This window comes from Tubulanus polymorphus, chromosome 6, assembly GCF_964204645.1.
Source record: "Tubulanus polymorphus chromosome 6, tnTubPoly1.2, whole genome shotgun sequence".
Lineage (NCBI taxonomy): Eukaryota > Metazoa > Nemertea > Palaeonemertea > Tubulaniformes > Tubulanidae > Tubulanus > Tubulanus polymorphus.
Genome location: NC_134030.1, coordinates 9,813,505 through 9,839,744, shown reverse-complemented (window position 1 = coordinate 9,839,744; position 26,240 = coordinate 9,813,505). Strand labels below are relative to the sequence as shown.

Genomic DNA, 26,240 nt, shown 5'->3' with positions numbered 1-26,240 from the left:
ACTAAGAGCCTTTTAGTGTCTGATGTATCACAGGAAACTGTACAGCGAACTGTACAACATAAACCTAAAGGAATGATTAGCCAGAAAGTTCTGGCGGGTTATTTGTCCCCCAAAAAATAATTTGGGACTGTTTTTTTTTTGTTTACTGTTTGGTCGAAACACATAATTCTTACTGTGAGCCATTCTATAAGGAAGGACAAAAGCATACCGGTAAAAATCAACTACGCCTCGTCAAAAAGTAACTCCGGTCCTAAACGCATAGAAATACTGTTTTGAAACAATTGGTTACCATCATTTAACGATGCGAAGTTTTCCGATATTGATGATGTCCCCTGGTTATGAATATATCAATGCATAACATCATAACCGACGCTTCAATATCGATAGGCCTCTTGTTATATGGTTAGAGTAGATGATGATGTTATAACAGCTGCTGTTTCTCTGTAATAAGAATAGTGACGGTTGGCAAAATTCGGTATGTGGTAAAAATCCCCTAGGTAAAAATCCCGTAGGTGAAACCGTCAGGTCTGCGTTCTGCTTTTCTAGTTAGATTATGTTTTCTTTTTCTTTTGTACATCTTTTTGTCAAATCAAATCAAATGAAAAAACTGTAATATCGTCTTGATGATAATATCGTCACCACCGATATCATCATCAAGGAAGGTACCACCATTGGGTACCACCCCGGCTCTGTACCATCGCAGCAGAATTTTTGGAGTTTACTTCGATACCCCAGGAACTACAGTATTCACTAAGTTTATTCAAACTTTCTGTAGACCAACTTTCGTCTGCGAGAAAATTGCCAGGTCATCAGCATACATTAAACAGGGGATTAAAATATCATTAAGAGGAGGTGTATCGCAGTCGTAAAAAATGTAAATTATATGATTAATTGAAATATTGAAAAGTAAAGGGCTTAATATGTTCCCTTGATGGATGCCTACATTTCAGGGAATGAATCGGACATGCTCGTATGATTCTGCACTTGAGAATTATAGCATTGCTATAGGTCATCAGTTTACGACATCATTTTAACTCTTTCCATGCTAACTTCCTGAAAATCAGATCCTGAGACTGTTTGTCCAGAGAGTGGCACATCGTATTTAAAAAAACGACATATTTTAAGTGAAAAAAGTCGGTGGGCATGGGTCTATTTTTGCGTCCTTCGGTTCAAGCTTGCTACGGTGATATCGCTACGATTAAAGCTGAACAAGGACGGCGTCGCAATTTTGATGAATGTGAGGCAGGTAATTGTGTTTAGTCAGCGGCGTAGCTACCGGTGCGGTTGGTCCGAAATATGTCGGACCAATAATTACCAAGGTGGTTCTTCTTTGCAGGTCTGAAAAATCCTCAGAATGCACTAAATTACATAGTCAATTTTCGAAAGTTTCTTCCCCCGGTTCCACGCTCCGAGGCAATGATTTATTTATATTATATGTTTGACCAATAATCTTTTGGTTGCTACTCCCCTGTTAGTTTACTGTGCCGAATATATGAAATGCGAATGTTCTAAGTCAGGCAATTTCGGGTCTAATGTTGATAAAATTCTGACTTATATTGCTGGGGCCGGTTGCTTAAAGGTTGTTTAATTCTAACCAGTCGTTAAGCTAAACGACTGGTTATTGAATGCAAATTTGGCGAATGGCTTGGCCGGTTGAAAGCTTTTGGCCTAATTTCTCTCACATTTTGACTTTGATTTTTTTGCAAGCAACGGGGAGGGATTCCACCAGGTAAAAATACCCTCCCCCCTCCTCCCGGTAAAGATCCCCCAGGTAAAAATCCCCCAAATTTGATTTCACAGCAAAATTCAATAGAATACTTCTAATATTCTTATGTTGAAAAACTTAAAAATTTCAAAGTGTTTTTACAATATTCGTGCACCTTTGATTATCTGCGACTTTTATCTACGTTCGTTTTATGCCGCCTTAGATTTCTTGACGTGGCAAGCTCCAATAGTGTATTAAACAGATCGTAGTCTATTTGTGTTATGATTGAGCCTGAACTATTTGGTACTGGTACATCTTATATTAATTTCAGTGTGCGTCAGAAAAGTTTTGAATGTTGCATACCGGTCTACACAGACACCTAAAGTGGTTTCCGCTGGTCTGTACTATACTGCAAAGCTGAATTCCGCAGAACTTATTTCAAATCGATTTTATTCCGCAAGCATAAACATATTTCCGATCAGAAATACACTGGTATTATACCAGTGCAGTCACCATTGATGGGTGTTAGCCATTTATAGTGGAATTGTATCTTTGGATCGCGCATTTTTTTTAGCTTCATATATAATATTAATTCAATTTTCACTCATCGCTGCGGAAACGGACTGTAGTTATAATTGACGACGATTTTTGCTTAATAGAATAACTGTTCTGTATTTGTAAGTGTGGATGAGGCTACATTGTTATATATAGAAAGGTCCTGCTACTACAGATTTCACTGATAATCTGTAATGGTCTAAATCACTTATAAGGTCCAAAGTTAAATTGCTCAAAGCTTTTAATCCATATTGTTCCAACTCATAATTTAGTTTTTGTTAGATAAATTAACTTTCAGGACGCCTATTACATCTAAAACATCTAATATGGCAGCATTGTAAAGATTTTCAATAACATTTCCATAAGTTTGAAACTGGAATGATTGAACAGAGTATCAAACATAAACCTAAAGGAATGATTAGCCAGAAAGTTCTGGCGGGTTCATCATCACAGCAAGCGCCGCTGCGCCAAGATGTTGTGTACTTTACTTCTCCAATGCTCACGATCTGTAGTAATTTGTTTTAGGATTTCAATATCTGATTTTCTATTGTTGAGGTTTAGTTTAAAAATTCAGTATGCGGTAAAAATCCCCTAGATAAAAATTCCCAAGGTTAAAATCCCCTCAGTAAAAATTCCTAATTCTTTCAAGTGGGTAAAAATCCCCCACCTTTTGACTTACAGTGTGCAACTAGATTCAATCATAAGGTGAATTAATTCAAATTGATATATCCAATTTATTCATATTCTATTGTATGGTATAGCAAAAGAATATCATGAGCATATTAATTATTGTACAATTGAAATTAGAAAATACTACACAGTTCATTAATACTAAATTAATAATAAAAGTTATCGCACAGTTCAAGTATATCGCAAGTTAAAAAAGAGTTCATCGCACAGTTAAAATTTACACTAGCTTTAATATGAAATATTCCAAATTAAAAGTTAATCATTTCTCATAATTTATCGCATCGCACAGTGAAATAGGCCTATACCACGTTAAAAAGAGTTATTCAGTTCGAATTAAAAAAAGTTACAAATAAAAAGTTCATTAATTCCATTACTTCTAAGAATTTATTTACAAATTTATTGCAACGAAAGAGTTCATTGTACGTTGCAGTTTTATTGCAAATGAATAGAATTGAAGAAATATCTTGCTTTGAAATGTTCTTGGAAATTCGCTAAGTGGAGATTTTTACCTACTTTCAAGATTTGGGGATTTTTACCTAGGATATTTTTACCTAAGGGATTTTTACCCAGGGGATGTTTACCTACAACCGCAAAATTCAATTCACTGTTACACAGTGTGTATGGGGGCATTTTACATTTTTTTCAATTCGAGCATACTTTGCAGTCCTGCCAACTACGTAAATTACGGTGTTACGAGTGGGTGCTCAAAAATACGTTTTCAGTTTATTTCCATTACGTTTTAGGGAAAATTCTAATGTTGTTACGATACTCTAAATCAAATGTCGCGAAAGAAGTCTAAACACGTTGATTTTATTGTCGGGAACAAAACTGATATAATGTTTATTTCGTCAAAGTGTTTACACTTGTATGACAATAATAATAAACTGAACAAAATTATAAATGTAGATGGCATTACGTTTTCACAATACAATATAGGCAGAGGCTTACGTACATGCACCCAAGAAAACCCAAAATATCACTCTTTTGTTGTAAATGCAATCCACACACTTCTTGCGTTTTTGTGATGGTAGATGTCACTTTTTACTTTTTATCACCTGCGTCTGACATTCGAACTTGATACTTGATATTTCACCACCAAAACAAGAAAACGTTTTCCTATATCTTCTTCCCAATCTAATCAATCTTGAGTGTACTTAATAGAAAGTATTCATAGAAAGTAGCTGAATATTTGCCCCACCCCATTTGTCCAGCTTTTTGACCACTTCTCCATCCATCTAATTTCAGTAGATTTTTATGTAAATTTATTGATAGACTACTGATTTAAATGGTCATCATACTCGATTTTGAGTGTTATATTTCTTTTCTTCTTCCATCTCAATATAGGCCCATATATTCTCTTCCCGTGCGCAACTTCGAATGCGTGATCAAAATGCCGTTCAGTCTCGCTGCTAAAACTGGTCAGAAAAATCCCTTAAACCCCAACATCTCTAATGTCTTCGATCTATTATATTGCATAAACGACGTGATATTTAAACCTGATACTCGTACCAACAATTAAAACCATTTTCCGTAGAGACAAGTGTAGTGAAAATGAAGAAATAACACCCATATACTGAAATACACGCAAAGAAAACAGCGCCGAATCTCGGAATGACAATACACGCGCTGCAGTTAAAGTGCCATAGGAAATAAACTAGGCAAGATATCTTAAAATTTCAAAGTTCACCTAAAAGGGGCTGTTTATGCGCACAGTGCTTGAAATGTTTGGATTTTTTAGAAAATTATTTCTGAAAATAACGAACTTCAAAGTTCAGTACCCTGGATTTCTATGCGCTCGGCAAAAACTGACCACCGATTTTTATATCGCTCTCATGTTGCATTGTTGTAAATTTGAGAAATTATTTTTACAAAACTGAAAACTTGAGATTCACGCGGTTTGAATGTTGCTGAAGTTGTCAAAATCTATCCATCGACAGATGAAATATGATACAATACACATCACGGATAGTTTTTAAAAAAGAGAAAAAAATGACCCAACAATACGGGACAAAAGTACCCTAACAAAATGGCGGCTAGCAACTGTAAAATGGTTTATTACAGTTGTAACTAGCAGTGGCTTTGATGCGTTAATCGCTATCGTGGAGATAATCACGTTGATCTTGCCTTGATCGACAAATTGTTTTAGCATCATAGTTAAGTGACTGCAAGTTGAAGCTTCTAAGCTACTTTCTAAAACCCGCACGCGATCATGCGATGATCGTTTGTTGTCGTAGATATGAAATAAGGGTATATATTCAAGCAGTACGTGAGATGGTTTGTATAGACACTATTGAGATCAAGCAATTAGCACCTTTGGAGAAAGATATTTGACACATTAGTAGTATCGATAAGTGATAATGTATCATCATAGCTTTAGAATAGTTAATTGTAAGTTTGGCAGTTGAACACATTCGAACCTCGTTAGTACGACGCCCGTTGGGAAATGAGAAATCATCGTACTAATCGAATTTTGTTAATCAAAACAATATTCCATATTACCTTAAACATACCACATGTAACAGACAAACCATAAAGAATTTATTGCACATGCGGTCAGTGCCACCACACAATAGACAGCTCAGACGTAGTCGGTAACCTGTCTGTGGTTTAGTTTCACCACCATCGGATATTTTCACAAACCATAAATTTGGTTGGCAGAAGCCCATCCGATTATAAAAGCTTACCACCAACGATAAGGTAACTGACAAGCTAAGACGACGCATCGGACGAGTTCATCTTTAAAAAGTGGGAACTCATTGTGGACGATCGTTTTAAACGGGAGTTCGTAGATTTTACTGAATGTATTACCGGGAATTTCGTATTAACGTAATCGTAGTGAGCAAACATTTTTTATAGGTAAACGCTAAACGGAAAGCCGGGAATTCTTAAATTCATCGTATTGAGGTTTTCGTTGTAAGCCGAATCGTACTAAGTTCGACTGTAACATGAAAACACGAAGTAAATGGAGAGTTTGCCTGTTCGAGCTGTTCTCGGGTGTCCTTTGAAAAAAAAGTTACCCGAACAATACTTAGCGAAAAAAAAAATAGTGTCGACTCTGCGGCACAAATTGGTCTCCTTAATCAAATGACGAAATCTACATTCATAAAACCTATTTATCCGAGTCGCTCGTTTTGAAAAAAATGTGCCGACGTGGTCAATCTTCGTCTTGTTAGACAGGCATGAAAGTGTCGAGAATTAGCCAGGAATCAACTGTACCGACTCGCACCTGCGAGGGAAAGGAAATTACAGCGTATTTGTGATATTTCGCTCGTTTGAACGAACGGAGCGGAGCGTAATTGAATCGTAACCAACACATCTGAACTATCAGCGCAGACGTAGATTCGTAATATCTCCATCTCTGCGCCTCCCAATTTTTCTTTCTTCGTTTGTTTGATAATACATAATTACGATCATTCTATCTTGCGAGCTACTGCTTTTCATAGATTCGCGGAATGAAATCGTGATGAACCTAGAATTATGTAGTTGAATCTGTAAATGCAATTGAGAGGGACGATGTTGAGGTCGAGGTCGTTTCGTCGGAGATTATGATTCGGTGGCGGCGTGGATATACATCTAATGTGTCGTGTTCTAATTTGGACAAAATGGAAGCCATGGGTCTTTTAATCATGTCATCTTATTTCATTTATGGCTTGTCAAATTCGTTGTTGCAGAAAATCCCGAAAAAAGGCGCTTCTATTGGATGACAATATTGGCAAAAGGGCGCTTTTCTAAAATCTGCCCCTCTAGGTACGGCCCTATATTGGTCGTCCCTGCATGAAGCGGATAACATACCTTCTTAACACACACGTGCAAGCCTTAGCTCCCTGTTTTACCTACGAAGACGAACGAAATCATTTTATTTGAATACTAATTTACATGATGTATTTTGTGTTTTTGCCTATTGAAAATAATTTTTATATCTTAGATAACTGGCTATTCATACATTATACATTACACCGTCTTACCATTGAAAATCAGCAGTTCTGAAAATGCTCTTTTCGACAATCGGATATAATTCATTCCAATATATATGTATATATATATATAGACTTTGAAGTGGATCGATCGAGCGAATTACCATAGGTGCGGATTTACGGGATGGTCTCGAGGAACCGGGCCCCAGCCTTCCCATTGAGGTTGCCCTTTTGGCCAAGACAGAGATAAGTAAACCCGTAAGTAAATCTGTCACTCATCCTCTCGCAGTTAAAATTTTTTAGGACGTATTTCTTCGAGAATGTCATCAATACCGTGGGTGAGACCCCGCTAGTGGTCTTTGACATGATGCCCTTTTTTGTTCTTCTGGACTCCGCCCTATCAATTTTCCTAGATCCACCCCTGCTCGATCTTATTTCAAATAAGGGAGCGCTAAAAAAGTACGTACGGCCAGTTTATCCGTTTTTTAGACCCCCTACCCCTTGTATGATCTTGGTACCTATTTCATTGACCCCCTCCCACCCGCACGTACATTTTGAAAGACCCCCCAAATCAACAAATTAGACATAACATGACACTTAATCCAACTTAATAGAACTTTTGACCTACCGTCACTTAGGCCTACTATATAAGGCTAGTATTAACTAAGAAGTAGGATTTCATGAGATAAGGATCGGTTTACTGTAATTTATTTTGTCTCAGACATATGTTTGACGTAATTTTGGATATCTCTCGTCCATTAAGTACGTACATGTTTGGGAGACCCCCCTACCAGAAAGGTACGTACATTTTTTCATTACCCCCCTTCCCCAAACGAAGTTAGCACATAATTTTTACCCCCGTACGTACGTACTATTTGAACGCTCCCTAATAAAGCAAGGGTCTTTGCTGGACATATTAATGAGTCGTCATTAATATTATGTAATTAATGTTCATAAAAGGGGCTGTACGTATATTTAGATTTAAGTATAGCGATAATCCAGATTAAAACACGACCTTCAATCATATTTACAGATGATATAGGCTATTCCAGAAGAGTCTATTCTGGTCGAAACGGTCGCGCCAGAAGGATGCATTCCAAAATCGCTACTGAGACCTATCGAAACCTGCCTCATTCTCGTACTCGTAAGATATTCTTCAACTTGCTTCCATATTGTTGTTTGAATTAGATGGTTGGATATCTCTAGGCTACTACTGGACTTGTGATACTTGTGATCCGGAATGCTTCGGTTTGCGGCCTAGCTTCTGGTGGATGCTGAAAATTAGACGATCTGGAATTATTGTGCGGCTGCTGGAAGCTTTCTGAAAATGGAAGAAAATCATTTCAATAAAACAATGCATTTTCACCAATGAATATTCAAAAATTCTGGTTCTAACACTAATACACTCATGGGAAAGCACTCCTTGACTCTTAGTCGAGATTCCCAAAAGGGGCTCGCCATCAAAGACGTCCACACAGAATTGCAAAATTCTGACTCCCTCTCCCATATGTCCAAATTGCACTCACCCCTCCTAATTCGAAGAAGTAATAATTCATGTAATGCACTAAATTATTTGTTCTGGCTTATTACAGGAATTAAAAGACCCTTGTCCACGAAATTCCAAAGTTCACCAGCCACTCCCCCTCGACTTTGGACGTATTTTATGGACAGCCCAGAAAAGTCCCAACACGAAACGTCGTCTGCTGAGATTTTTCAATACGATATTCAAATGAATGAAATCGATTTCGAGAAAACAATTCTATGCATCACACCGTGTCTGTTACTAAATATAGGTCTCACTAGACCGTTCTGCTCATCGATCGATCGTTCTCTACGAAATCCGATTAAAACCATCATCATCATCATCGCACGCTGCCTATCATTGACGACGGATTATAACTAAGCGGGAAGAAACCTATTTCGAGATCGAAGGAGAAATTTCCGAGGAATTATACTCACCGGTACAACTTTATCTAAAAGTGCTGCCTAGCAACTTGTACAGCACGTAATCGTCAAAACTACAAATACGCAGATCGCATATTATTAGTTTCGTTAACAATATAAACAATGAGTAGCAGAAAGGTGCACACAACAGTGGAAGCAGGGTCGAATATCATGTCATAGAGGATGATAATTCTTATTTTACTTTATACGCCTTTGAATGCGTCTGTTGATAAGACATGCGAATCAGCCCTAGAGTCCATAGCCGCGATCACACGGAGACGATTTGGCCCGGGGCAAATTGGCACGGATCAGGTCCGAGCAAAATTTGGCCCGTGCCTATAGCCGCGATCCCACTCAGTGTTTTTTTGGCCCGGGCCAATTCTATTAGACAATGCTTAAACAAAGCGAAGTGAGACATTTACAGTACCAGTTGCAATGCAAACGCAATCATTTGTCTGGTGTTAAAATTTGGCACAGGCCTGGTCCGACGTTTTTAGTCTCGTGCCCATCTGGCACACGTATGAACCGCTGTACCAAATTTTCCATAGATTGATACAAACTGCAACCAGCAAAATAAACGGTTTAACTAGTGGTAGTGTGAACGCGGCTATACAAGAGCCCCAGTTTAATTCAACTATTTTTTGAAAGTAAAATAGATATCAAAACAGTATATTGCACCATCAAGACATGATCTTACTTATATTCGCTTAACGAAGGCGAATCTTGAAATCTTTTGTTCATTGCCGTCCTATTCGGTGAGCATGCCGGAGGGCACAACTTTTGGATTCTGAAAAATACAAAATGTGACGTATATACAAAAATGCACACATTGTACCGTAAAAAACTTTCTTCGGTCGTAGAAATTGAAGCTCGTAACAATAAAGCATCGATTGTTTCGCACAGTCAATGATCACAGCGTGACTACTTACCTGCAAAATGACTGACACAAGGACAAGAAATTAGCAGATCGTTTAGACTTCGGACTCCGCTTCAACGTAACTAGACCACCTTTTACGCAATGCAAAATTGTCAACAAAGTCACCAGAATTAAGAGATGTGCCTTCATATTGACGTTCCTTGAATCGAAAGAGCAATTATCAATGGTTAGATGGGAATGATATCGTTCACATACATATACATGTATACATGTAGTGCAAACGGGATTTTTCGTCAAAATCACACCGATGAATGTGTATAGGCTACATATAGGTTTGGATGGTTTCTCTATCCTTTGTGAAGGCTGTGTTTAGATTTCTATTCTAGATATATTATTTTGGTTCGGAATGTCGGAAACGTGTTTCTTTTTTTCTATTGTAGATGAATCATTTTTGGTTCAGGATGGATTTCTTTTTTAGTAGGAGTAAATCCTTAATCTGGTTGACAATCACCATAGTAACAATGAGAAACCATGGTTATAACTGACAAATTTCGAAATGTTCCCAGGGACCATTTTTCTTCCATAAACATGAAAGCAGGCTAAAGTATGCCGGCGATCGTGTTCGTGTGAACTCGAATGTTGACGAAAAATGACCGGTGTCCGCGAACACAAAATATCGAGTTATATTTACGTTTGTTTAGCTGTAACTCGATTCAAATCGAAGACGAATACCATGTTTTACTATACCGTATCCACTATATAACACGAGAAGACGCAATTTTATCCTCCAATACTTATTGGAATAATCCGAGCATTTATAAATTCATAGATTGGATGAATACAACATCTAACAATCTTTTGAAATTGCTTCTTACGGTTACTTAACATGTAAACGATTTATATGTACATTGAGGGTAAAACGCCAACTGTAAAATCGATGTAAGATTGTACAAGTATTAATTACTTTGACGACGAGATATCATTATCACTATCAAAATTATAATAACAATAATTATTATTATTACTATTATCATTATTAACTTCCTCGCCATTTCTGAAACCGCCACGCGTGCCATTCGGCTCCATTGAATTTTTGAATAAACGGGGCATATCAGCTGCTTTGAACAAACGAAGTCACCGTTATCATCGATGTTATTGCATACATATCAAATTTATCGGCAATAAACAGCTTTAATGGTCACGGTTAAATTTCCTCTAAAATTGTCTACGAGTCTCAGTATGATAAATCATTAGAAAGAAAATCCCAGTCTGATTATCTGGCATTAAGTTTCGTTTGACTGTTCAAGTTTATTTCCTTATTTCCGTATTACTTTCGAGTTTATAACGCTACCCAATGATATCGTTATATTTATGGTGTCTGATAAGGCACACTATTACACTATATGAAGAATAAGATCAGCTCGGATTTCGTGGCCAAAAAAGAAAAACGCCAAATTTGTTTTTCATGGAGGCGAAATATTTTTGTCGAGAATGCATCTCGATGTCCCTTAACCATTCACCACACATTCAATCATCCATGGCCATTATAAATATATATATATATATAGAAATAACACACTTATAACGAAAAAATGAGTCTGAAATGTTTCCTCGAGTTAATGATAGTTCTTTTCGTTATAAGCGTGAGATTCTATTATGACCACAACACGGATTGTGTTCCGTCAATTGATATTCATTCATGGCTTTATACAGCGGAACCTCGTTAATACGAATCTTGTGGGCAAAAGTGAAATTATCGTATTAAACGGGTTTCGTATCATCCAAATCCTGATTGATATGGAGATTTTCGGGTTTCGTCTTTATCAGAATCGCATTTACGGGGTTTTAGAGTAATAGAGCATTTTTTGAGCCGTATTGAAAATACTGAATGGTTTGAGCAGTCTACGAATGAACGAGGAACCCTAAAAATGAATTAAGTTTAATGGTTCTCGAAAGAACCTTGTCAAGAACCATCTGATGATATCGAAAGGGGTTCTTACAAGAACCCTTTGTACGAAATGGTTTTCGAAGAACCTTTTCCAGGGGTTCTTTAAGGAACATCGAAGAACTATTTACGAGTTCTCCCTTGGAGGCAAGCCCAAGAACCCCTAAAGGTTCTTCGTTAGAACCCTTTGTTCTAAGAGTGAGCGCATCGAACCGTCACGGTAACAGGTGCCACGGTGTGCCCGCGTAAAAGCATCGAGGTCAGAATTTCATAATGATGGTGTTGGTTCCATCGTACATCATTGACAGCATGATTTACTGTTCCCCGAATTCGTGCTCTGATCACGTTGATAGTCAACATCAAAGAAAAACGCACGTATAAGACCTTGCGATATTGTTTATTCGATTTTAGAAACCTGTACAATTAGTGTTTTAATCTGCTTCTGTCTTATATGTTTTAATAATGTGAAGTGGAATGATTATGTTTTATAGAAATGCGCTTTATAAGTAAATAAATTATTATTATTATTATTATTATCATTATTATTATTATTATTATTATTATGCCCGACTGAGTCGTAAACACTGACGATTTATTGGCATTTTCGAACAAACGTCGTGTCATCGAAGTAGAGTCCACATTTTAAGACTTTTGGGAGAAAAATTTTTTTCGATTTTCAAGTCGGTAGTTTCAAGTTTGACGAGTGCGTCACAAATTGGAGATTATCCGGCTGATTTTAAGGAAGACATAAAGAACCGTAGAGGTTGAAAATTGTCTATCGTTTGCTGAATATCATATGTTCACAGCAACAGGGGTACGGCAAGGTTTCACATAAAACATAAACATGCGCGCACCTCTTATATGGAACTGGAATGGGTATCGTACATAACACGTCATGTTCTAATAATAACCATTCAGTCTTAACCTCGGACCTAACACCTAGCACTTTAAACACCAACTTAAACGTCACGTCAATCTTAAAATGTCATTCATTTTGATTGCGTGATAGATTTGATACGTGCGTAGGAGTTCACACTGGGAGCACTGCATGATGAACTAAATTATAATGTCGCAAAAGTCAAATCTAACGCACAGATGTGGAAACCAACTAAAGGTTTTCATAATTCACAATTAGAATCACGATTCAGTCGTATTGAAAGCTGTTTTGACCAAACTTTTAATAGTTTAGATAACCCGCTAAACTAGATAAAGATCGTAAGGTACAGGTCACGTCGAACATCGATGTCATGAATTAGGCATGTTGCATCAGTTTTTGCGAAATGGAGCCAATATTGAATTTTCGCTCACAATATTTTCCACGCTATCACTCCACAGATGACGATAAATCTCACATGTGCGCAAGGCACAAAGCAACAATAAAGTTGGTGCTATATATGAAACTTTATTGATATTTGCTGGCAGAAGTGCACAGCCATCCAAATACGGTTTCCTACACGCGCTTTTTATACTCTTACGCTGCTTGGGTATATTGCAGGTTGTCTGGTATAATACACGTTATTTCTTCGTAAAAATGTTCCGAACTATCGCGATTATTTCTCTAGTTATCTAAGATAAGCATGAGAGAAAAGGCAGCGGCGGGAATATATGCAAACAAGAGAACAATATTGAAATGAGTAGAAAGTATTCAAAATGATTGCAGCAGATCTAGTCGTGTCTCGTTTCATCATCACGCGACCAGTCAATTGAGAAATGTGTTGCCGTTCGAAATCCTGGGGCGGGCGCAGGGAAACCCTGTCAGTCTAACCGTGATTCATGGTGGCTTATCCGTCGTTAGGCTAAGAGGTCGATCGCACGAAGACAATATAGTTAACTAACAGAGTTTTCCTTCACCCATTTACACCTAGCCACAGTTTACTTGCCACGGTTAGCACTAACATGGTTTTCGCCCGCCCCTGTACATTTCGTGTCTTCATATAATATCTCATGCCGTATCACTACACGGAGTTCTTTCAGACATCGTTTCGTTCATTAGAACGAAGACAAATATTGAATCTATCGTTAAAACTCGTTATCAAATCAAACAGGAACGAATTCATGATTTACAGCGTAAATTAAAAGATGTACCGCGTGTAATGAACATGGAAACAGTTAACACATATTGCGTGTACGCAACCTCTAGAATTATCAAAATAGGAAATAGGGACTATTAAACTGTTCTACAATTAATTGAGACTGGTTTTATTAACAAACTTTTGATCCATTGAAATCTATTTCTTAAATTCACTAAGAGATCGCGAAAACCGATTTTCAGCCGAGCCTGACGCGAACAATCGAACGAGAAAAAGCGGCTGAGATTTACGATGTTTCACGAATTCTATCAAACGCAACATTTAACTGAAATAATCAATTAGCGATTGAATGACGGGCCACTATAAGTAAATTTAATGAAATATGAAGTTAAAATGATCAAAAAGTGGAAAATAACTGGATACTTACTGGATACTGGATACTGGATGGTGAGTCGCCGTCTGTGTGGCAGAAGTTTCGGCGCTAATTTGCTGGCGAGTTGCAGTTTGTTGAGCTGAGTAAAGGTGCGCTTGCGCGTGCAGAACTGCGATCATATTATTATGATTCTTGCCGTTATTCGCGTGATTAGTACCGCGGTACGTATCTTCTGATATACTAGTCTTGGGGCTCCTAGATAGTGCGTACTAAGGGCGCAATTTTGTCATATCGTTTTCTTTTTGATCTTTTCGATCTTATAATAGGGATTGACCCTGCTATTGATTTTCAACATTTGATAAAACACAACTTACAACGTACTCGAACAACGCATTAGATTGAATTTATAATGTTTATTTCGATAACTAATGCAGTGCAACAGCGACAGATGTTTGTGGATTCGCCCTCTATTTGATTGGTAGATTTCGTTTGATTTTTGTTTTTGTTTTGGTGTCCCTTATATACCCACCACACCTGCCGGGAGCGAAACAAAGGGTTTGTTTTGAAATCGGAAATCGAAGTACAGATATAGTTGCCTGTGATCGGTGGTCGAAATTATATAATTTTTTGTTTAATCGAAGTACAGTATTGGGAAATTCGGTTTTGGTTCATTCAAAAAAACTTCCATCCAGTCTGAACGGGCAATAAAGAAGTTTCCAGTTTCTAGGCGCCATTTTGTGGCGGTCCCTCGAGGTCCCGATTGTTGCGATGATTTGCGCTCATTTTTAAAACATAAGTTTAGATTGAATATCATATAGTTCTGCAGCCCCTTGCTCGATGAACTTAATTTATACAGCATTTTAAAGGAAATAAAATGCAGATAACAGATATAGTTGCGTGTGATCGGTGGTCGAAATTATATAATTTTTTGTTTAATCGAAGTACAGTATTGAGAAATTCGGTTTTGGTTCATTCAAACAATCTTCCAACCAGTCTGAACGGGCAATTAACTCATTTATTGGGGTTGTCGTTTTCAATGCTTGAACAATGCAAGCACGCGGCCAGTAAACATGGGTTTCCTAATTCCTAAAGAAAGTAAAGAAAGGATAAACTTCCCTAGATTTTAGCTCACTAGATTTCAAATCTTTATCCTTTCTGGGACAAAACTGGAAGCGTTCGAATCGAATGGTCGGAAACAATTACTAGCATATACTGACAGGCGAGTTCTTTTTATTTTCACAAAGAAACGCTTCTAACTATTTGCGTCCGGACTAATGTGGATTGATTGTCTTGATCTATTGAGGCTAGCTGTCTTTTGGATCTCGTCCGATGCGGATTCAGAGAAAGATGCGGGGCAAAATGGACCCGCGTGGCAAAACGGAATTTCTCTATTCTACCAACCAGATAGTGCTGACATCTTCGATACGCCTTTTCGTCATACACAATGGCGCAACATAGCATTGTGTAGTTGAGATGGCTTCTTTGAAAATGTGAAGGTTCGGAGTTTTTCTGCCTCGAAAATCGAAGGGAGGCCGGTACATTTGCGAGGCACATGCTACACCTATTCAAAATTAAGGGGTCTGTTCTGTCCAACCTTCCCCTTTGTACTTCACCGAGAACCTTAATGTCAGTGGCGTATCGCTGTCGCACGCGAGCTCTGGTACACGCAGTCAGTAAAAACAATAAAAACAAATTTTTCTTATCAACTGAGTATTTTGAATTTTACCCTTTTGATTTTGATGATTTTTGCAGAATTCTGGCGGGCAGATTATAAGTGTGATGACAACACAAATGAACGTTCGATCGTCCGTACGCAATATCATACGAAGAAGATTATTACCATATTTTCCACGTTCATCGTGTTACTAACCAAACAATGGCGGGTTAGATTTGGGTAGGTGATGCACGAGCAATTTGTGTTTTGTTTCAAGGGTGCTTCAGCGCCTCGCCGGTATGTGTGCGTGCTTGTACTCTTGCATTATTTTCTAGGAAGCCCAGGCCACTTGACACCGCGTATCCGTAGAGGGGTATAGTCGATATATTGCGGAGTGTTTTTTTCCAGTGTCTACACCGGGCCGGCTGGAAGAGCGTACATATTATAGACCCATAGACGCACCTGTGATACATGCCCCGATCGGGCGGCGAGTGGTTTACGTATATTATACACGCGGGGGTAACCGTGGAATTTTCATTACTTATGACTTCCCGGTATCGCGCCGGTGTCAGCGATTCTCTGATTTAAAGCGCCGGTTTGGTCAGAGGTAAACATTGAGTATTCGTGTGTATTTAGCGATAATAACACAGGTGACACAGATATATTCTGACTGATAACGCTGGACCAATATTCTCATTATTATTAACGTACATCGTGTGCATATACACATATCGGATGTTAGTTCGGGCTAGAATATATTAACGATTGATTCGAAAATTTGTGAAAACCGTAATGGAATTTAAAGTGAGTACCTTCTTTTAGGAAACATACGTATACACCCCTTATCATAAAAAAGAACATGAATACATCTAATATGTAATGAGGATTATAGACGCATTTCGTTAATAATTAACGAAAAACGTATATACTCCTTGTTTTGAATAGATAAATATATTTACGAAATCCGCTAAAATACGATATGATGATATAATACCATCTTAGATTTCACGCACGTTGACATATGCTTGTAATGAAGTTTATTGTAAACTTTCCAAACTCCAGCGGTGATCTCATTGTGTCATGAAAAAATCAACGTGAACAAGATCATAAGTTTTTCAGGTGAATTGGTGTTCCTTTTATCAAAAAATAGATCGAGTCTAGTTGTTTTAAACAAATATATATTTACGAAATTCACTTATGAATACGACGGCGTGATATTGGTGATCCCATTGTTATGGAAAATTACGCGTGAACGATATCATACGCGTACGATCTTTCAGGTGGATTCGTGTTGCTTTTATGAAGAAATAGATTTAGTCAAAAGTTAAAAATGCAGTTTGAACGCTTGATTCGCCTTTGTTAAATAAAATGTTGGTTTAATTCACGTTCGTTGGAAGTAACGTCATCGGTCATCCTTTTCTTTTCGACGATATAAATCTCTCGAAAAATACGCATTACTACACTTAAAGAAGTTTTGGCTTATACATTAATGCTTAGCCTAAAGAATTGATACCTTGTTTCTCCGCTCTGCTGAGCTTAAAATTTGGCCCGGCCGGTCGCCTATCTACCCTGTATGTTACGGTTTTTCAACATCGTGATCAATTTTGCCATAAGAGACCCGGCAGCTATAGAAATGGACTGACAAATCTTATTGTATTTCACAAAAATGACCCGGCGGAGACGCAAGGTATCATTTTTGTTTAGCCTTTATAGCATCTATGAAACCAATGAGGTGTACCTTTTTAATGATACAAGTCGATTCACTGTCATCGGGTCGTATAAAAGAGTTTGAGCTAAAATGGTTAAAGTTGTACTATAACCGACAGTTCTACGGTATAGTTTTGTAAAATGAATAATTCTCTTCATAAGAACGTTTGGCGTGATAGAAGGTTAACAAATTGGCATTGGTAAACAAACCTGAACCAGCGGGGAATAGTTAAAAGAATATTTTCCGCGTTTGAGGCATCGGCCACTATTTTTGTCGAAAATGTCGCTTTGACGTAATGCGCTCTCCAGCGAAAATTATACGCATAATTTCCGCGTAAATACATTCTATAGTTTAACGGTTTATCGAGGGTCAAGTGTCACTATTCTATCTGCTTCCTGCCAAAACGCGTTCGCCATTTTTTCAACATTCGAGATTAGTCCAGATATTTTCTGACCTCCTGACATGATTAATTTATAAAGTTGTGTGTAGCCTCTTTCGACATGAGGAGTCTAGAAATTTCCGCTTGACTCTTAAGATAATGAGTTATGAGTTATCTGCGGTGTGAGTTTCAAGGCAGGCCTCATAAAGAAGGATATTATCACGGTACAAATATGCATTATTTGCTACCCGGCAGTTTGCCTTTGTTTATAACAATTGATAAACAAATCTAATATCATAAAATGACGCCATATCAGTATAAAATTCTTTTTTGAGAATGATATGATGATATGATATGTATGGTGGCTGATTTTAATCCGCAAAAACTAAATATGCGTTTTTGCGCGGGTATATTTGTTTCTGCGCGTTTTCGTGGAGGATGAAAAAAATATTGACATGTCCCGAATCAGCCACCATAGTATGGTGGCTATTGACCTGTCCCGAATCAGCCACCATAGATGTGATTTATAAGCTTAGTATTGCGAATACGTTATGACTATTTTCCCGATTAATTCCTATTGGTCGATTTATTGATATTTTTCATTTTAAGTAAAGTGCATCAGAAAGATATACTATCATTCGTTTTTATCAATCAAATGAGTTCGTGATAATTTGGCCAAGGCGTCATCCCAATCAATCGTCTCACTTCGTATTCATCCTATTAAATTAAATGACACTAACCGAAATATAGTAAACGGACGTTTATCTATTTATATAAATATAGAAATATGAATAGATATCAAATGAATGTCAGCCTATTCTTGGTATACAATCAGGCAGAAAAAATGACAAGTCCTTCTTGTTTAGTGTGTGATATAGGCAAATATTCGGCATATTTCAAGGAATTGTCCGTCGTCAATATTTGAATATAAGTGCCACTGCCACCGCCGCCGCAACGGCCCTGGTGACATTCTTTCATTTCGGTCGAGACGACGTTTCCTGTGCTCGTGTCGCGAAAAATCTATCGTATCACGAATTGATATCGTCGATTTTGAAGGGCACATTTCCGAAAAATAGTCTTGTGTTATCTCGCGCACTCCACAGCGCTGCACGTGAATCAACACTTCCGGCTGCACCAATACGCGAACGACGGCTGACTCAGCGTTGAATAAATACAGTAAAAATAATAACAAGCGAATGGAATAATATTATTTTGTTTTGCATTTACATAAAGGTTCGATCGACATACCTTTTTAGCAATATATGTAATCATAACATATTCAGTTTGTGCGGAAAAGATTACATTTTCTATTAGCGTTTTGCAATTATTTCCGCTATTCTTTGTGCTTATATTTGGATCGGTTCGTCAATATTTGTATGATGTAACTTTCTACTATTTTGCTATCATTTTATTCGGTAAATAAAAGCTTCTGATGAATCTGGAATGGCTCAAATTGAAGTCACAGAACGGTACCACTAAACCTATAGATTCTTCAATATAATTCTATATAAAATCCTTCACGATGTTGTTTGTTGATTGAAAGTTGTATAGATTAGTGTATATTTGGGAGGGATTTTTTTCCGAAATGTCAGGATAACAGATTTTGGTTGTTGGATCATTGTATTGTGTAATCTTATTACCGCCTATAATAAGGCCGGCTTGCAAGACACACTTTACAAGTTACACAACAAACATGTGACATATACAACTAATTCCGATTTTAAGTTTAAAGTAGCGTAGTAAATGGATAAAATAGGGAAGTTTCCAGTTACCAGGCGCCATTTCGAGGCGGTTCCACAGGTCCCGCGGTCAACCGGTGGCCACACGCGTTTTTAAGAAGATATTTTTACGAGTGCAGTATCAACAAAATCCTTAGATAAAACTATATCTTCCGTGAAAAATTCTAAATTGTATCTCAAAAAATGACAGCGAATGACAAAAAATAACCATTTTTTTGAGGCGCCTTTTAAAAGTGTCGTATCTTTTTAAACTGTAACTATGCTCGATTGTTGCAACCGAGAAAAATGGAATAAACACCATCGGAAAATAGAAATTGTCACCTTTCTCACTAAATATTGTGCTTACAGGGGGATGGACGACAATTTATTGCGGTAGAGGTTTTAGTTCAAAAAAAGTTTAAATCTGTCAAACAATGCGGGACCTGTGGGACCGCCTCAAATGGCGCCTGGTAACTGGAAACTTCCCTATTGAATTGTGAAGTTTCATTGCAGCTGATATAAATCCACATACACTAATTGTGACACAACTGTTATTCAGTAGCAGAAATCCCATTTTGTCGACATTAGATAATAGATCGATGTCTAGTCCCAGGATAACGTTAATCTGTATATAGATACCTTTCATAGACTGTGCGACTGTGGTCTCAGATTTCGATCTCCCGAAAACGTTCATGATTGATACAAAAAATGCGCAACGTGAACGTCGTGGCAAAAACTTAAAATGGATACACTTTTCTTATTAGAACATAGAAACAATTACTTTGCTTCGTTGTATTTCTAGTCACCCATTTAATCGTTAACGACAGGAAGCGTTGATTGTCGTTGACCTTTTCCAGCTTCCGACATTTTGATACATTTTTCTATAAGTATATATATATATATATATATTTGCTTTGCGAATGTTGGTAATACGGTAATAAGGGCGTTTAATTAGTACCGGTTGACGAATGATAAATCCAATATTTGTTTGACCTTCTTTGAAGGCTGGTAGGTGTATAGAACGAGCGATTTCAATGTGACACTGCAATCCAAAAATGGTAATACATATGTATTGGACTATTCTACGTATCTTTATCGATGACTTTTTATTTTTTATTTCCTTTTTCTTTTTCGTAAACCATGATGCATATAATCACACGAACAGTTAATACTTTTTAACAAATTACATAGTACGGTTACGGAATGAAATTCATACAGTCAAGATTTCTGAGCGTCGTTGTTCTACATGTTCCTGGGTCAATCAGTAACATCGCTCGAAAGTAGATGTTGATACCAAATGCATTTCAAATTCCTATACATGGTTGTTATCATCAATGATCATACGGAGTCTACTGGTATACAGTAGACTCTCCGCCCGAGTCGGATCCGACCAACTCGGATAACCGTTCAAACCGTCAGAGTTGAGGATAGGAAAATGAGTTTGGAAGTTAGTAAAGGGCGAGGTTCACGTTAGAGTTCGTCGAAAATCCGAGTTGGCCACGTCCGAGCAAGGCGAGGTTTACTGTATTTATGAAATACATAACATCCAACTCGGATATCGCTCAAGTCGGACACATTTTTACGGTCCCAAAAGATCCGACTTGAGCGAAGTCTACTGTATACAATATTTCGAATTTCCTCATCACTTTGGAATTATAGGAATTGCTTAAACTTCGATTCACGTCAACACATACTACACATCCAATTGAGTTTCTAACACGTTTCTGATAAGGTTTCTTTTAATTTCAGACGAGTTGTACAGTATTGTGGATCGTCGCATACACAGTTGTCGCTCATCGGGCTTCGGCGGCCTGTCCGCCCGAGTGCGTGTGCCCGACGGACAATACGATAGACTGCAGTAGCCGTCGTCTGACAAGCGTCCCCGCTGGAATCGGTGGACACGTTGTCGCGTTAAACTTGTCCAACAACTCAATCCCTTCGTTAGGTAAGTTTCTAGGCGTAATACGGTGATAAAGCCACCAGAGATCAGTGAAAAATACCAAGTATGCTCAGACTAACCTAGGAGAAAAAAAAAAGATAAATAAAACGTTTGAGTTAAAGAAGCCGGCTATGATACATCCAGACCGGTGCCTAGCTTTTTTGAGGGGCAATTCTATCTCAAGAAAAGGGCCCTTTTTCACAACGAAAAGGGGCTTTTTCCTATCGAAAAAAGAACGGATCCTAAACGCGATTTTTCGGGACTACCTGAATAGATAATTTGAGAATTGATTAGTTTTCGTTTTCCAAAGAAAACATAAAAGTTTAATCCAAATTTCGAAAGTTCTTGACCCGATTTTTTTCATACTGACTTTTTGAAGGGCACTTAAAAAATTCTATGGGTTCGTTCGCTACCCCCAGTTGATACGGGCCTGATATCGCAGTGTTTTGAGTTCAAAATTAAATTCAAGTGTCCCTTTCACCAACTTTAAGATGTTAATCGTTAGAATGTTTTGTATTGTTTTCCAGATTTCGTCGGTAAACTCCGATATCTAGTCACGTTGGATGTAAGCTTCAACGCGCTCACGACATTACCCGATGACCTATGCACGTCCAGTACACCTAGGCTACAAGAACTCGTCATTAGTCATAACGCTATCAAAATTTTACTCGGAGGCATTTTCTCATTCTGTAGCCATCTATCCGTGCTAGACCTTTCCGACAACAAAATAGACCCGAAATCGCTGATAAGATCGGTTCAAGGGTCGAGTGCTTTGCGCAGTTTGGATATATCGGGGAATAGGATCGTCAAACTGTTGCCGAGCGATTTTACCACGTTGACTGGTTTAGTGACGTTTTCATTGTCGCGGATGGGTACGAAAACTATCGACATTCGGGCGTTCGACGGCTTGACAGCGTTGCAGCGCATAGACCTATCTAACAACGAACTGAGCACGATAAATCCGGGCGTGGTGCGACCTTTGTCGAGTTTGTGGCAAATTAATCTCGAAGGAAATAAGTTTTTGTGCGATTGCACGCTGAACGATTTGAAGGATACGTTCGCTAGTCGAAGTATCATTTTTGCCGCAGCAGCCGCGTGCTACGTGCCGAAAAACGAAAGGCCATTCGACGTTCAATCTACGGATCTGTCGCAGTTCTGCCCTTCCTTGGCAACCACAACGGGACCAATTAGCTCACCGTCGGCGGAACCCGAGCCCAGAATGACCACTCTGCCAACCCTGTCCCCAGCCGACTGCAAGCGCCTACGTCCGTACGAATTGAGCACATCAAATATCACGAACGTCAGTACCGTTCTCAAATGGCGTTCGGATTGTACAATAGGTGGCGCCGACGTGGATATCAACTTGAGAAACATCGACGCTGGAAAAAGTACCGTAGAAACGGTGGCGCGAGGCGTCGACGTAGCAAGACGTACGTTCCCGTTATTCGAATTGGCGCCGAACACGTATTACGCGATATGCATCAAACTGCCCGTCTGCAATTACGAATCGTGTTCGGTTTTTCGAACTATCGGCGACGATTACCAGACGACCATGTTCGTCATGACGTCACGGCCGTCTGGCCAAAGCTCGCCCGACGATTCATCCCGAAATCTCACAATTGGAATAGTAGTAACCGTTTTCCTCGTCGCACTGTTTCTCGGAGGGTTCATCGCCCTGACGAGAACATCCGACAAATTCTACTATACCGTCTTCAGACGCGTACCACGTGATATGAAAATGGCGCCCGATTTAGGGACCAGTCAGTCGTCGCTGGTCGTTATCGCCAACGGGCGAGTGAACGGCGCGTACGCGAAACACGACGATTCCATGAGGAGCACGGACGTGAATTCGAATTCTACGTCCCCTCGTTCGTCTATACACAACCAGCCGTATCTGCAAGTAATAGAGGGCGCCTCCGTCAGTCCCGATATCCATACCGCGCGCGTAGGTGACGGTATATCTCAACAGACGGATTACACTTCGTTGAGTTCGCTAGAAGAGGCAGCGGCTAAGGAAAGAAAATACGAAAAACTCAAACCGGTACCGGGACAAGTGCTGCCCGGCAGGAGTCCGCTCGTCTCTCCCCAAGGCAAACAACCGTCGTATCTAAAACGTCAGGCATACGACCCGGATTATCTAGAACCGCGTGACGTCAGTTCGGACAGCAGCAGTGGTTGCGACTCACCGGACGTGAACGATCCTCTATACGTAGACTACGACCAGTCTCCGCGCCCGCCTCGGTATTCGCAGATTCACAACTTGCACGGCCAGCAGGCGGCTACCGGCGGCGAGTCTGCGTCGTCCGACTACCTGAAGCCCGACGAAATTAACGGGAAATCAGACTCACCGGGACGCAAAAGGCGCCCGAAAATGGGCGTCTCCGGTACGGATAGGCGGACGTCGGCGTTACCGCCCGTGCCGAGTGAGGACGCGTCCGAACTACCGACACATCCCGTGCAAAGGGGCGACTCAACCAGAAGTGGCCCATACGAAGAACTGAATAACCTGACACTTAATGAAAATGATTCTGGTCGTCAGAGAAACGTAATCGATTCAAAAATTGACGAAGGCATTGAGCCAGATGTAAATGTCGTAATGTTGATTTAACAAGCGCCCTGGGCAGATAGAAGCCGCGATAACACGAGCAAATTTGACCCGGAAAAACTGTTCACACGGGTACCAAATTTGGCCCGACCAAAAAGGTCGGACCAGGCCCGAGCAAAATTTTAGCACCAGACAAATGATTGCGTTTAAATTGCAACTGGAACCGGAAATGATCCGCTTCGCTTTGTGTCTGTGTGATCGCGGCTAGTAACTGTAGTCAAATTACTCAGAACTCAGAACTGTTGAACTGAGTGCTGGAATTTTAAACCATTATGATATTATTGTGCTTTTTGGTTGCTGCAACAATCCTCAATTTGCTAGAGTAATTCGAAAATAAACTTTCCCAGAACGCTGATACGAGTTTCATCGCATTTGGTAATAATAGTGATAATGTTTTTAATTTGTATTTTTTTCTGATAACATTCCGTGCATATTCTGCAAATTTCATAATTTAAAATCGTTTTTCAAGTCTCTAAAAAACAACGATGCGTGTTCGTACGCCGTTACTTTCGAGATTTCGATATTTGCAAGCGATTTATAGGGATACCGACACTGATAATTACTAGCGATACAAAATCGCTTAGTTAGAAGAGAAAATCATTCAGTTAGAATCGGTAAGACGAAAAATGTTACCGGGAGAAAATGCCACCGTAAAATTGGTACCAATGATTTTGTCATCAATTTACAAACAAATTGCGATATGAAAATGGTACAGTTTACTTTCAGACTACTTGCAGACTCTATACACGTTCATAGTATGATCGACTACTAATTATGAATTTCATTTGAAATAACAATAGACATGTCATCTTTATGTTTGTCACAGTCTGTGTGATAATGTCAGTCGGATATTATGGCCGCCATTACTGTTTTTAACAAGAAAACCAACTTTAAAGTCTATTGACGCCTTGAACAATAACATGTATCAGTCTAGCCTCGATACATTAATGATGTACATTGCACATCCTCTCAAAAATACTTATTAGAATTTATCGGAAATAAGATAAGATATTCAGCCAAAATCATCTTTGATTTATTGTGGGATTTTTCTCGTATATTCATCTTACACGGATGTTGTGTATCTTCCCGACTCGAGATAAGAGATATGAAATATATTCAATTACAACATAAACACCGAGAAATTCTCAATTGTAATTGCTATTTTGAAGTAGTATTGATGACGGCCAGTATTGATGACGTAGTGCGTGTCGACTCACACAGAACCCTTTACTTAACGCCTACTTGGTATCAATGTATATAAACATTATTGTAACGGTTTTTACGGCATCAAAACATCCCACTGACTGACAGGACACATAACTTGTAGATTGTAGCGTAGCAGATGAACTTGAATTTAGTATGATTTTATTTTCCCGAAGGCACTTCTTCGGCTACTACGCAAAATTGGCATTTCTATGCTGCATAGTTGAGTCAGTTTTTTTCCGGTGGCATATCTTCTGGTGGCATTTGTTTCCGTTTACCTATGACGACAATTTAGACTATAAAGCAAAATCAAATTTACAAACGTTGAAATGGAACTAGTCATTAAAATGGATGTTTTCACAACAGCGCTTGGGTCAAATTTTTGTAAGATCAACGAACTTTGTTTTCCTATAATCGCTCAAAATCACTGAAGAAATATTTATGTATTTATAACGATCCAGTGGGGATTCAGAAAATAGAGTTTATGTATATATTTAGTGAAACTACGAGCCTTCCAAGTATAAGTGGTAAAAGTGTGCATGCATGACGTGTGATATAAGATGTGCTTTTTGATAAATAACGTGTATGAATAATGATGTAATCATGCTTCGAGTATTCATTTTGTAAATTCAATACGATACTTTGTACACAAAATGTAAAAATAAAAAAATAATCATCGATATGAAAATAACGTCTTATCTTCTATCATCTTGTGATAAGTATGGTACAATAATGGGGTACCCGTAGTGCTCGTGGCTATCGAGGATTCCACGTGTGGCAGGCGAGGATCCACCAGGTTCGCTAGTAGATAGTCGGCGGTCTTTGGTGCTCGATTTCTTCTGTATTTCAATTAAAACTGAATGCACTTTTCTCTTAAATGGATCGATTTATAACGAAAATTATACCCATATTTGAGGAGAAAAATGAATAAAGTATGTATTTGGTGGGCGCTGTGATAACATATGGATTCGGGAGTCTAAAAATTAATTTCAAAATTTATC

General features: G+C 38.6%; 1 protein-coding gene across 1 annotated transcript; it reads left to right on the top strand.

Annotated features, from left to right (window-relative positions):
• Positions 1 to 16,295: 16,295 nt before the first annotated feature.
• LOC141907019 (uncharacterized) lies at positions 16,296 to 25,835 on the top strand. The gene is made up of 3 exons (XM_074796557.1): positions 16,296 to 16,491; positions 21,242 to 21,437; positions 21,959 to 25,835. Exons 1-3 carry the CDS (start codon positions 16,480 to 16,482, stop codon positions 24,037 to 24,039), a joined length of 2,289 nt encoding a protein of 762 aa, XP_074652658.1. The 5' UTR covers positions 16,296 to 16,479; the 3' UTR covers positions 24,040 to 25,835.
• The last annotated feature ends 405 nt before the right edge of the window (positions 25,836 to 26,240 follow it).

What these genes read in the sequence shown, in the direction of transcription:
- LOC141907019 (XM_074796557.1), top strand. An exon ending in CAACTCAATCCCTTCGTTAG is followed by an intron (nt 21,438 to 21,958) that starts GTAAGTTTCTAG and finishes ATTGTTTTCCAG; the next exon opens with ATTTCGTCGGTAAACTCCGA.